This window comes from Zonotrichia albicollis, chromosome 1 (genome assembly GCF_047830755.1).
Source record: "Zonotrichia albicollis isolate bZonAlb1 chromosome 1, bZonAlb1.hap1, whole genome shotgun sequence".
In the NCBI taxonomy this organism is placed as follows: Eukaryota; Metazoa; Chordata; class Aves; order Passeriformes; family Passerellidae; genus Zonotrichia; species Zonotrichia albicollis.
This window is the reverse complement of record NC_133819.1, coordinates 50,157,566-50,171,686: the sequence shown is the minus strand read 5'-3', so window position 1 is coordinate 50,171,686 and position 14,121 is coordinate 50,157,566. Positions and strand designations below refer to the sequence as shown.

Genomic DNA, 14,121 nt, shown 5'->3' with positions numbered 1-14,121 from the left:
TATGTCTTCTAATCTTGGCCTTTTCTTTTTCTGAAGGCTGTTTTGATTGTTTGTAGAGATGAATAGAAGGTTTTTGTCAGGCAGTACTCTCAAAACTGCAAGAATTACCCTTCATCTGGACAGTCTTCATATTTTCAGGCTTGCTCAAAGCCATTTGGGATAAGAGAGGGGAAGGAGGAGACAGGACTGTCAAGGGGCTATTTATGAATCAGCCCTAATTTCCTAGTATCAGGAGAGGTTTTCCATAAACAATTTAGAGAAATTTATGTATTAGCTATTTTAAAATTAACCTGTCGGGTAAACCTGCTTTTCTTGTTTGTGGCAAGAAAGTAAGTTGCATATCTAGAGGAAAATAGTTGTGCCGTGTCTTGTTCTTTACTTGAACAGAGAATTCTGAAATCAAGGTGTAGATAGTAAAAGTAGCAACAGTGCCAGGGAATTTGACCAAACAAATGATTAGGAGGTGGAAGAAATCATTAATGTCCAGGAAATTAGTGGCTGATAGAGATAAGAGGCTGATTAAAGAAGTTCAATTGCTTCAATTCAATGCAAATGAAGCCCTTATGTTATTGGGTGACATTGTGAGAAATTTACTTACTTGGCATCTGGATGACGTAACAGATAAGAAATAAACATACGCTGTATATTTTCAAAAAGGGTTAATCTTAGGCAAAGAGCATTACTTCTTTGCACAGAATGCAATGACTTTCTAAACAAGCATGTAAATATAGACTGTGAGCATGCTTTCCATGCAGTTTGATGTGAAGACCCTGAGCTTTGTTCCTGGTGGCATGCAGGATACTCTGATCACTAAACCCAGTTTAAGGGTATGTTTTGTCTATGAAGTGTTTTATAAAATTAACTACAAGGAGGTTAACTGGATATTTGGAGACAATTCTTGAGCTTTGCCACTTAGAAGCAAATCTGTTTATAATGACTGTAATGCATCGTATATTTGTGGTTTATCATTTTCTTGGTATTTATTTATGCTGATGTCTTGCCATTTTATTGTGCTGGGCTTTGTGAAGGAAAAGATAAAAGTCAAGTCTCTGCAATATATTAATTTCCTAGTTCATGGTGTGCTGTGGAGGAAACCTCTCTAGTGGTTAAAGCTGGGTCCACTTGTCTTGAGGGATAAAGATCTGCCAGGGGAGGTGGTGGAGTCCCCATCCCTGGATGTGGTATTGGGTGCCATGGTTTAGTTGAGGTGTTAGGGCATGGGTTGGACTGGATCTTGAAGGTCTTTTCTAACCTAGTGAAAACACAAAGCCAAATTAAACATTTTGGATTGGTTAGTACAGCGTTTTCTAACAAGGATGTGACTCAAAAGCCTGTCCTTGGACTGGCAGTAGAAGACTGAGTGCTCAGTAGCTTCATTCCTTTTGGCTGATGGTTGTTTGTTTGAGTCACTAGGGTGATTTTTATTGTCAGATCTGAGTTCTCATCGAGTTCAGTCTAGGTGACACCTAGCTAGTTTATTTTTCTTGCTTGTTCAATGCAGCTTCTTTAAAGATGCCTTCTTATTTTGAAGTGTTTGGGACAATATGACTTCCACTTACTATTTTGGAAGAATCCGGAATATTTGAGTTTTTTAGATCAGAGAACAGAATGTGTTCTTGAAATGTTACATGAACAGTTACAGCAAGTTTGCCAGGCTGTAGTAGTATAAGAGGAAAAAATATTGCTGCCACTTGCTAGGGTCATCTTCTGCATCTCTGATACTTGGCTTAAAGATGTAAAGAGCAGACTTCCTACCCTGTGACAATTCTCAGACTTTTTAGATAGACAGCAGTGAAGTTGCAACAAGAACTCTAAAGGTAATGAAGAGACTTCAGGGACTTGGGATGTCTGGTTAAGAGATCAGAAGCTGAAGTAGTTTTCACACCTTTCTCTTTCCAGTTCCAAGAAATGATGAAGGAATAAACAGGAAGAGCTGGCAGATCAATATGTGGCTCTGAGCCTGGTGTCAGTGGCAATTTTTTTTTTTTTTAAACAACCTAGTGCTGGGTTTATATGAGATCAGACCTGCTAGTGACAGACATGGTGCATCTGTCTCAAAAAGGGAAACGTATCTTTGCAGATACCAGAGTTACCAGGTCCTCTAGAGAGAGATTTGAAAAGGAATAAAACCAGGGGGGCAGCATGCCAGTGTTTGAGGCATGGTATGTTAGTGAGGTCCTTCAGTCTGGTATCTCAGGGAAGGCAGGTGATGGAGATCCATGTGGCAGCAAAGAAAAAAGGGTCCCTGTGTTAGAAACCACAGAATTGCCTGGTCACATAAGTATTAGGGCTTCTAGCCAAAAAAAAAAGATGGTGGGATCAACAGCCCAACCAAGTGCATTTGTATGAATGCATGCAGCAAGGCAGCAAGCAGACAGCCAGTCACAAACCTCCTTCCCAAGGACTCAGTGCTGGATCAGCTCTGTTCAGCAGTGCCTGAGACAAGGGGATCAGGTGCACCCTCAGTGGTTTGGCAGGGCACACAGACTTGGCTGAGGGTGCTGATCTGCTGGAGCGTGGGTTGGCTCTGCAGAGGGGTCCAACGAGGCAGGACCAGTGAGCTGAGGCCCGAGGTACGAGGTTCAGCAAAGCCAAGTGCTGTGTCCTTCCTGCACTTCAACCACAACAACCCCAGGCAGTGCTGCAGCTTGGGGGAAGAGTGGCTGCAAAGCTGCCCCATGGAAAAGGACCTGGGGATGCTTCTCTAGCACTCAGCTGTGTGAACATGAGCCAGCATGCACCCAGGTGGCCAAAAAGGCCAATGACATCCTGGCCTGTATCAGCAGTAGTGTGATACAGCACCAGGGCAGTGATGGTCCTGCTATACTTTGCACCTCGAATCCTGTGTCCAGTTCTGGGCTTCTCCCAACCGGAAGGACGTTGAGGGGCTGCAGTGCATCCGGAGAAGGGCAACAGAGCTGGGGAACGGTGGAGCACAAGGCTGATGAAGAGAGGCTGAGGGAGCTGGGGGTGTTTAGCCTGGAGAAAAGGAGGCTCGGAGAGACCTCACTGCTCTCTACAACTACCTGCAAGAAGGCTGTAGCACGGTGAGGGTCATGCCCTTCTCCCATGTAATCAGCAACAGAACAAGAGGAGATGGCCCTGAGTTGCATCAGAGGAGATAGAGGTTGGATATTAGGAAAACTTTCTTTACTGTAAGTGTTGTCCTGCGTTGGAACAATGTGCCCAGATAGGTGGTGAAATCAGTGTCTCTGGAGATATATAAAGACCCTTAGGGTGATTAGGGAAATGGTTTAGTGGTGGACTTGGTGGTGCTATATTAATGGTTGGACTCATCTTAGAAGTCTTTTCTGATCTAAACAATTCTATAACTGTGATTTTACACTAAAATTTTGGGATTAGCTTCTAGCCTAAAATTGGGTTTTAGATACTCTCATCTTATGGTGTGCATTTAAATGTATATGTCTTACCATTACTGTTTTCGAGGTTCGTCCTGTGTGCCAATCTTAAGTGGCCAAATCTTTTATAGAGACTGGTATTTGAAAGAATGCAAAAGTATTCTCTTGTGTTTTCAACTACTGAAGGTTGCTTGAGGCTAGTATTGAAATTTCTTTCAGTTCAAATGAAAGCTTATGTATTTATAGAAGACCAATATAGTAGATCAAATAAATTCCATTTAAATAATCTTATCAGCAAATTCCACTGCTTTGTTTTCTTGATGGTCTTGTAAGTAAGCGTTAAATTAATTTTATGTTGGGGTCAGTACTTGCAGTGCTCTCAGTCTGACACAATTTTTCTGCAGATAATTCTGCTGAAAATTACTTAATTTTCTTAGCTGTGATTTGATTTGATGTAGGCTAGTGCATCTTGTAATGCATTATGTTTAAGTCATTTACAGTTGTATAAATAATAGCTTATTGAAATTAGCATTGTTTTTTAAGTGTATTTTTAATCTTATGGTAGCAAATGTATTCCTTAACTTTCCTGTCAGTCATGTTTATAACTACTGTACCAGTGTACACCAATCTAATCAAGCACGGGGAGCTGGAGTACCTCCTTCTAAATCAAAAAAGGGCCAGACACCTGGAGGTGCTCAGTTTGTTGGCTTGGAATTGTACAAACGGCTAAAAGAATTTCTGAAGAACTACTTGACTAATCTCCTTAAGGTAAGATGGGGTATGAGATGGATCTGTACTTGTAGTAACATAAACTGGGGTGAGAAGAAAAGCTATATCAGTAAGACTAGAGGTGTATGCAGCCACTGGATGTAAACTGAATAATCTTAAAAGGTGCTTTTGTCTCCGTGGCCATTAGGATGTTTTGTTGGCTTTACTTCAGACATAGATCAGTCCCTAAGCTTGCACCTGTGAGCTGCTTTTCCTCTTCAAGCCAAAACAACATTCCTGTGTTTTATGGAAGTAATGTTACATGACATCTGAAGCTGTCCTGCACTTGAGCAAGAATAGCTAGACTTTCCAAGCAATTAACCAGCATATTAGGAATGCTGAAAAAATGGATGCATGTCATGTTGAAAATGCCTGATGGTAGCCTTTATTTTAGTTTAATAAATAAACTACTAATAGAGCTGGATGTTGTCTTGCATCCAGAGGGACAGGGGTGTCTTCTGGAGCTTCATCTGTGCTATGCATTTTTTTCTCAGCCTTTTAATTTCAAAATCTCATACTGGCTTTGTGCTTTACTAATGTAGAACTAAATGTATTAGCAGTGTGTTTCCTGTAAATACATTGGATGGTGTGGGTTTATTACACAGTCAGTTTGTATACCCTGATATGTCTTGGTTGTACCTTAAAATGACACAACAGTACTGACAAACTTGTCATTTCAGGATGGTGAAGATTTGATGGATGAGAGTGTGCTGAAATTCTACACTCAACAGTGGGAAGATTATAGGTTTTCAAGCAAAGTATTGAATGGGATATGTGCCTACCTCAATCGACATTGGGTTCGTCGTGAGTGTGATGAAGGTCGTAAAGGAATATATGAAATTTATTCAGTAAGTAGCTTTTTGAACTGAGTGATTTGTCCATTCCATCAACCATGTTTGCATTATCATTCTATAGATCACTCCTTGAATCTTGTAGGAGGTTCATAGACATTCTGTAGAAGTGGGCAAAGTGGCATTCTCCCTCCTTTTCCTACTCCTACCTCAGTATATTTGTAAAAATTCCAATGTCTGTGTCTGTGAGATGTTTGATCTGCCTTGTATTATTTTTATGTTTAATCTGCCTGTATGTATTGGAACTTCAGCAGTAGACTGTTGAGGGTTGTCTGAATGCTTGAAATGTCTGAATTTGCTGCTTGGTGTTATCTGTGTGCCTCAGCATGGCCTTGTCATCCCACTTAAAATTCAGCTAAGCTTTTCAAACACCAAATGAAGCAGTAAATAATATTTTTTTTTCTGAATTCAATACATTTCTACAAATTTTTTTGCATCCAAGCTGCTAAGATTCAGACAACATTTGGTTTGTAGTGTAAGTTATTTTGGTGCAGTTCTGAAAGATTGATATGTGATCTTGATAATTTTTTTGCAGTGTGAAGTAATATAAATAAGAACTTAACAGTACTTCTGTATCTCAGATAACTAAAAGATTTTTTTTTTAAAATATAGGATAATTATTGTCCTTACTGGTAAAGCATTAGGAAAGTGCTGTTCTATTTTCCTGCTTCACTTCGTAATTCTGCATATGGTAGAAAAACAGTTGATATCCTTACTTCCTTTCCTCTTGACTTTAGTAGCCCAATGCTAAGGGACTATGTCAGCTTGGAAACTGCCAACAAAAAAAGCTGTGTGTTTTCAAAGTCACTCAAAGTGGGTTTTGTTAGTTTCCAGAGCTGGCAGTGGATCCTCTGCTAGAAAAAGGAACAACATAGTAAAGGTAGTGGTAAACCCAGTTGTAATTTTAATGTGAAACAGTCTCATTGCTTGAGAAATGTGTGTGCCAAAATAGAGTTTTAGAAGTTATCATTAGTTTGCATACTACACCAGCTTTCCTTATAGGGAATTACCCTACATGTACATGTGTATATGTAAATATTTTCTTCATTCCGTCTTTCTTCTCCCTTCTTTTCCTTCTAGCTTGCCTTGGTGACCTGGAGAGACTGTTTATTCAGGCCATTAAATAAGCAGGTATGTGTATATTAATATATTACAACTATAGTGTTATTTTATAGGGTTAATTTCATATATTGTAAGTAACTGCTTCAAGGAGCCTGGGGGGATGGGGGCGTGCACAGACCTGGAAAATAAAATGGAGCCTTCTGCTTCTGCTTTGTGATACTAAAAAAAGATAGATATTTGAAGGAATAAACCTTTGTGTGCGTGATTGAACCTTGATACCAAGACTGTTCTGTTATCTCTCTGCTGAGAGTGCCCTTGGCTTTTTTTTTTTAAAGCTAAAGGGACTTGAAGTAGCCATTTCAGTGTTACTAAGCTAGACAGGAGTACAGGCTGATGACAGTCATGTCTTAAGGTTTGGGAGTCAAGATTGGATGGGAACAGATAGGGACAGGCCAGGATTTTACTGTGAGTTGTTAAATTTACACTGATGCTTGGGAGACTCAGGTCAGCTAAATGTTTAAAGTTAGTGAATCAGCACAATACAAAACAAGGCATTCCATCACAATTCTTAGGTACATGAGTAGGTTGATTTCACTTCTTATCCGTAGTTCATGATGAAGTGGTTGCAGCAGATTATTTGTCCAAAGAACAGGTGGTTAGCTCAGGTCTTGCTACAATGTTTTGTATTTCACATATAAACAAAAAGAGAAGTTTGGCTTTGAAGGTGTTCTTTTGAAATTAAAGAAAAAAGAATACTAAGCAACTTTAATATACATCTACACCTTACCACTAATCAGACTGTAATTATGTTGTATAACTTAAAGGAGTATCATTCTCTGTAGGAACTTTGTGTTCACTTAAATGTTGTTCTCAAGGTACCTGACTTTTCTTGAATATGGAAATAGACTCCTAATTAAGTATGGTGCTTGATCTACCAGCTGCTTTCTCTGTGCTTGACTTAACTTTTAATCCCTGTTTTCTAAGGTAACAAATGCAGTGTTGAAATTGATTGAAAAGGAAAGAAATGGTGAAACTATCAATACAAGGCTGATCAGTGGAGTTGTACAATCCTATGGTAAATGTGATTTCTTTAAGATTCTGTTACTTTCTTAAAAATAAATAAATTTGTGTACCTTATCAGAGCCCAGAATATCCCACCTCTTCATATGTCCAGTAAAGATTTTTTTACAGTAATGTAAATGCAGTTCTGTATTGTTTAACTTCACATTTGACTGATACTTTATACCATAACAGATGATTATACTGTATTTGTGAAACTTGAGAGTGCAACTGATAGACAAGAGTGTTCATCATTTACAAATCAGTTATTAAGGAGCTAAATCTGGAAGTGGGTAGGGATGGTAGCTTGCATAGCACAGTGGGGTTGCTTTTTCCCTTTTGTATAATACTGAGAGCATTGCCATCCAAATTATTGACTAGTTTCATCAATAAAAGCAAAAGCATGTAATCTGGAACTCGTAAGAGGGAAAAACGAAAGGAGAATTTGAACTAGCATTTGAAATGGTGAAGTTTTCCAAACCCTACATTTAAGAAATGTATCTAAAAGTGTAGTTGACATTAGTAATGTCTTGTGCTGATAATTTAAAATGCAAAATCAATGTACTTTTTTAAAAGTGGTGCTGATGCAGTCCCAATTGATTGCTTTTATCTAAGTTAGGAGTGTCCTTATTTATTTGCAGGAGATCACTTCATAACAACCAGTTTTTTTATTTCTTGGTCTTTTTTTGTTTGATTGTGGTTTTTTTCCTTTAGTGGAGCTGGGGCTGAATGAAGATGATGCATTTGCAAAAGGACCTACACTAACTGTCTATAAAGAATCCTTTGAATCTCAGTTTCTTGCTGACACAGAGAGATTTTATACACGAGAAAGTACTGAATTCTTGCAACAGAACCCAGTCACAGAGTACATGAAGAAGGTAAATTACTTAATCTTCTTTGTGATTTTTCTGGTTACTGATTTTTTTAGAGACAAAGGAATATAAATTCTAGGCTTTTATTGTCAGTTTCTTAAAATGATGGTTATTTTACAGAAACAGCTAATTTTCCCTGTAGTGGGTTGCTTCTCTGTTTATCTGGTCTGAAGTTTGTCTCCTTACCACCTTTCAGTGGAACTTTCTGAACAGTCAAAAGAGAAGATTAAGTTAAAATAGATTGAGATTTTTTTTAGACTTCAAGACACCCAAACAATAATTCTGCTTTAACACAAGTTTACCATTCCTGTACAAGGAACAGGGTGTTGACACTTTTATTGAAGTACCTTCCTGAGCAAGCTGGCTAAGGAAATGCATCATTAATTAACTTTAATTCTCTCAGAATATTTTAGTGTCATGAACCCCTACAAAGTACTTCTCATCAACAGAGGCCAGATTTAAATTCTTAACTTGTCTCTAATTTTGGGGATCCCAGACAGGGCAACTAAGGACAAGCAGGATAAACATTGGCTATTTCTGGCCAGGTTATTAGGTCAGTCCTACTGACCCTGTAGTAGATAGGTCATCTTCCACCTTGGACAAGTGCTGCTTCATGTATTTTATTCCCAGTACTTTTCTTCACTTTCTGAATTGCTGCTTTTTTATTCCCTTTCAGTTTAGTCAAAAAATAAGAGAACTTTTCAAGTATGTAATGTGCAGGTACACATCCCTCCCTGCAATATTCTTTGCGTAATGCTTTTTACCACAGAACACATCCTTTCTTAACTCTTGGCATTGAAGTCAGTTAAGACTTACCCAACAAGAAAAAAAAAGATTGGAGGGGAAGTCCTAGAAATAACACAGTAAAAGGAATTGTGCCTTTAGTAGTTTCCCAATAATTACCAGACCAACCTATGTTTACTTTTCTGTTGTTGAATTAATTATTTTTTGCTACTTCCCTTTCAAGTTCTTGTTTTAACTTTCATCCTAATGTATGTATAAAGAGGAATTCCAGTCATTCACAACCTGAATGACTGGCTCATCCAGACTTCCTTGGTACAGGGCAGTAGGAAGCTGTCTGAAGGTCATTGCTATTTCAAGAACTAGAGATTACAGGCAAGTAGAAATAACTGATCAGTACCCCAAACAATCCTCAAGGCTTCAGAAATCCACAAAACAGCAATTTGCTTTGCTTGAAGCTGAAAGCACATACAAAGTTAGCAGACAGCAGGGGAAAGCTGTTCAGCAGGAAAGCATGTAGCCTTATGTATCTGCTCAAATTAATATATTGGAGATGTATAGAAGCCATTTGGGCACTCTTGGCATCTCCTTACACACTAGTGGCTGTAAGATTTTACAAGTAATCTGATGGAAGCATGAACTGTGAACAGAGTAATCTGCTGTTAGTACACTTACTTGACATTCTCACTGGAGCACTGCACTTTGAGTTCTGTCTGGCGATAAATAGCATTGCAAAATAAAAAGAAACCTTGGAGTACCCTAGGGCACACCGGCATAGCATGACTCTTACCCTGTTACAGGAGAATTGTGGTAGTGTCTTGTAGAATAATCAATGAAATCTTAACTAGAGCTAGGATTTGTGTATGAGGTTACGTACGCAGACTTACTGAGTTTAGAAGGATTGTGAATTTTTATTCTCAGGCCAGAACTCATGAGTAAAGTTGGCATAGCCTGATGTGCTGTAGGGAAAAAGATCAGTATTTTTTAAGACTGTTCCTTGAAATATAGTGTTCCACTGAACTTTTCATCTTTATAGTTGACACAAGTGAAGATACTGTTGTGTGAACTAATTATTTTTCCCTTGTTTCTGAAATGTGACTTTAAAAGGAAAATGGAGGTATATGAACACCAAATAAAACTGAGTTTATAAGGAAACATGAAGTTAAAGTAAATATTTCTTTTCATAGAAGAGCTCACAATGAGAGTTGACTGTTAATATTAAAAGCGAAAGTGTAAGGATATTTTAAGAAGCAGCATCAGAAGTGGTGGAATTTCCTGAACTACAGAAATACAGAATTGGTTAAATACAGGCTAAGTAGTTCCAGTGTTCATAAGAAAGATTTGCTGCTATTTCCTCTAAGTAAGGAAGTTGTTATTCCTTACCGGTAAGAAACTGGCAAGTACTCTGGAGCTGGAGCTTGTATCCCTTCTCAAGTTACTGATTTCATTTCCTATTTTTTGAACAGTACTGGTTTAGTTCTAGGAAACAGTAATCCAGGACCATTTCACAAGACCTAAGTGTAAAATCATTGCAGAACAAGTGAAGCTAACAATGACTTAGATGATTTAAAGCTGTCTATGCATGGTGCAGTGCACTTGCAGTGTAGCTATTCCTTTTTTACTGTCCAGAATATGATCTTTCATGCTTAATTGTTACTCTGGCATATTAAGACAATGAATTAACTTAATTCCATTTTCTTGACGATGTTGTTAACTTAAATAATTCGGGCTGATAAGAAGGCATACACCCTTTATCCCTAATAATGTGCTGCAGTTACAAATGGTTTTTAATGTGAATCCTAAACACTTCTGTAAATGAAATAGAGGTAATTGTTATGTAAACAATTTCAGTTTTACATTTCGCCATAAGTTCTATTCCTTGAGTGACATTTAGAATTTTAGTTTGCCAGGAAGATACGCATATGTAGCATCTCATATGCCAAATTAAATGCAAGTATACTGTAAATGGCTGTAGTTTATTGGGAAGCTTTTCTGTGTAAGAATGTAGATGAGGCTATTCAAATAAATTTGTCATGGGCATAGTGTTAAATTGTAGTTTCCTGCCTTTTAGTTTTGTGGAGCCGTGAAATACATTCATGTTTGTCTTAAACAAAACTACCCCTGTAGCTGGAGAGCTTGCTGATCCTGAAACTGCCAGCATCTCGTGTCAGAGGCTTTCTCTTTTTCTGACAGCAGATTTCCATCTGTAAACTCCTTATTCACGAGCAAGAGGAAAACAGTTTTGCTGTGATTCTCCCCCACCATTTAAACAGCACATTGTATTTTCATCAACATAAACATCAATTCCAAATGTATATTATGATTCCTGGAAAAATAACTGCTAAAGTAGGTGGTTCACAACACCAGTCTAGAGAGAAGTTTGCTTCTTGTTGTTTTCTAGAAGAATTGACTGAACAGTCACCTGTTTTCTGTTTTCTGCTGTTGGATTTGTGTTCTACCTTCCCTGTAGGTTTCATGTTTATCTCTGTGTTTCCGTAGGCTGAAGCTCGCCTCCTTGAGGAGCAGCGTAGAGTTCAGGTATATCTCCATGAGAGCACGCAAGATGAGTTAGCACGAAAGTGTGAGCAAGTACTCATCGAAAAACATCTGGAGATATTTCATACAGAGTTTCAGAATTTGTTGGACGCTGACAAAAATGAAGGTAAAGAGTTTCAAACGCTGGCTTTAGGCTTAGAGCTCTCCTCCCTGATGAATTGTGAATAATGTAAAATCTGGTGCTAGCTAAATGTCTTGTGTTCAGGAATTAGATTGAGAGGGAAGATAGTCACTAAACTGATGGACAAGCAGGTTTAATGAAATCAGCATGGCTGATGATACTGCTTCAAGGACCCTACCCCAACCCCAGATATTAAGGCAGAACAGCACAATCAAGCAGTTTGATTTCTCTTAACATAGCTGGAAGAATTTCAAGAGCACTTGAGCCATTTTTCCAGCAGGAGCTGAATCTTGTGTGGGAGAGATGGGAGGTGAAAAACAGACCAGTACTCTTTCAGTTTAATCTGTGGATCTTCCTGAGTCAGCACTGAGAATTTTAAAATCCAAAATGTTCAGAAGTATGTATCGGAAATGTTAAAAGAGGAAGAGATGCAAATAAGTAGCCTTTAAAATAGAATATATATAAAATACATAATATTGCATATAGAGCACAAGGAAAGAGTGGAAATTATTAATTGATGAGTTAATTTTGGCTGTGAAAATGATTCTTATATATTGTCATAGAGAACACATAGCATAAAGACTTCTTCAACACTTCCTCTGAAATAAGTGAATATTATCAGAGTTTAGGTATCTCTAAGGAATTGTGTTGGTTTGTATTAGTTTCTTCAGGAGTTTATAGAGAGCACAAAATAACAGCCAGAACTAATTCCTGTGGATCATGCAGATGATAAGGATGAATCATGATTCTGATTTCCCAGTTGGGGAACTAATTAAATCTGTATTTCAAGTCTGAGTGTGGCTGTATAGCTGAAATACTGCTCTTATGAAAGGGGCAGAATGAAAGAGATGCTGTGGTTAAGTTACTAACGATAAAATTGTTCATTTGAGAGATTTAAATTGTAACTATGACTCTGTCTCATTGTATATTGTTCTTAAAATAGCAACTACAAATTATTACTATCTATAATAGTCATGTTGATAATGAAAAGAGGCTTTGAAATCAAAAAGGGCAATTGAGCATGATTAGTAGGTCAGAAGTTAGCTGATTCAAATGTAAATAATCTGTACTAGTATTTGAGTCAGATGTTGTTTGTGTTTATAAATATTTACTCCATAGTTAGAAGAGATTTTAATGGGTGTTGGTTTGTGAAATGACTAAATAAATTACTTTTGACAAATGAAATAGCAATAGAACAAAAAATTTTTTTCTGAACACAGGACACCTTCACAGACTTTAATTCTTTCCTCCTACTTTATCAAGCTCATGGGTTATGTGAGCCCTTAGTACAACCACTTACCATAGTGATGCAATTCCATAAGTTTGTCAGAGTAAAAAGGAAAAGAAGTATCTTGTGTCTTGGGCACTGTCTAGTTCTGTATCTTTGGGTTTAGTTTCATGTGGATTATTTCTAAGATTAACTAGACTTTCTCTAAAATGCTTAATTTTTCTCTTCTTTTTCAAAATATTTTTTCTTCTGTTATCAAGCTTCACTTATGGAAATTGTAGCAGTTCCCTTGCCCTTTTTAAGATTCATGAGGTTTCAAGATTAGAAAATGTATTTTCAGTGACAGTCTGGTAATTCACTCTTTAATCACAGCAATCAGTTCATTCTCCAATTTGTGATATACTAGTATAGCCTTTGGTAGACTATCCTAAACTTACAATAAAAGGTTGCTCTTTATTAAAATATTTATTGTTTTGCTCTTGAAAGGAAAATGCACTGGTTTTGAGGTCCTTCCATGCAAACTGTGTTGGAGAATATCATATTACAGGCCACTCCTGTTGATGTTCTGTAACTTTTTGATTCATTGTGCAACTAATCCATAAACTAGTTATAAAGGTTGTGGGACACATTCCTCATGTGTTACATACTCACATCAGTATAATACCTGTAGGAAATAGTTGGGTTTATTGGGAGAAGGCTGTAATGATATAGGTGGAGTTACTATGCAAATCTTCCATGAGACTTTGTAGCATCTCTTCCTTATTTCCCCTAACACAGACATTCTTGTAAACCAACCTGTGAACACTTGTTTGTGGGTAAATACAGCAGCAGCTTGTTGTACCTATGCATGGCATTAGTTTCCTAACTTTTTTCTAAAATTCCGTGAGTTATTCATATGTTCTTATAAAAGTTAACATCAGGTTGCAATCATGGTTTTTCACAGAGAAAAAAAAGTTTCATTTTCAAATCTGCAAGTTTAAGTTTGACAAAGTTTTAAGGAAAGGAAAGTGTTATACAGAAACCTAACTGAACTGTCATCTCTTCAGTATTAGAAGGTATCAAACTCTGTGTTGTATTTCAGAGTTAGGTAGAGCACCAGCTCATTGATTGCTCTGTTTTGTTTAATCTGATAATCCTCTGGTGTAATAAACTGCTCACAAGCCCTTCAGAGAAGTCCTTGCACCTGGGAAGAGCTGTCAACCTTTCCATGCGTTCCACAAGGTGAAATATCCTCCTTAGTTTACAGTAAATAATCTGATTGTTTACTGTTTGACTGGAGTGCCTGTTCAGTGAGGGCAAGATTGCAAGAGGTGACTGGCAGGTTTGTGGATCTGGTTTATGGCCAGTTTCATTGTTTGCTTTTTTTTGGAAGAATTCTACTCTCAGAAAATACAAAGTATCTATCCTTTGAAACTAAATAATAAAAATCAAAACCCTCTTCAGTATTAGACTTTCCAAAATTGCTAATAGATTTGGAAAGTCTTGGCTAAAAACTGGTGAGATT

At 37.6% G+C, this 14,121-nt stretch overlaps 1 protein-coding gene across 2 annotated transcripts in view; it reads left to right on the top strand.

The window, feature by feature from the left end:
• Positions 1 to 14,121, top strand: part of CUL1 (cullin 1) — a 52,048-nt gene that overhangs the window by 23,628 nt on the left and 14,299 nt on the right. For both annotated transcript variants that reach the window (XM_005485914.4, XM_014266270.3), the window contains exons 3-8: positions 3,953 to 4,127; positions 4,808 to 4,975; positions 6,059 to 6,109; positions 7,025 to 7,115; positions 7,814 to 7,977; positions 11,212 to 11,374. In XM_005485914.4, coding sequence (XP_005485971.1) covers positions 3,953 to 4,127; positions 4,808 to 4,975; positions 6,059 to 6,109; positions 7,025 to 7,115; positions 7,814 to 7,977; positions 11,212 to 11,374 — 812 coding nt within the window. The remainder of the gene's footprint in view (positions 1 to 3,952; positions 4,128 to 4,807; positions 4,976 to 6,058; positions 6,110 to 7,024; positions 7,116 to 7,813; positions 7,978 to 11,211; positions 11,375 to 14,121) is intronic.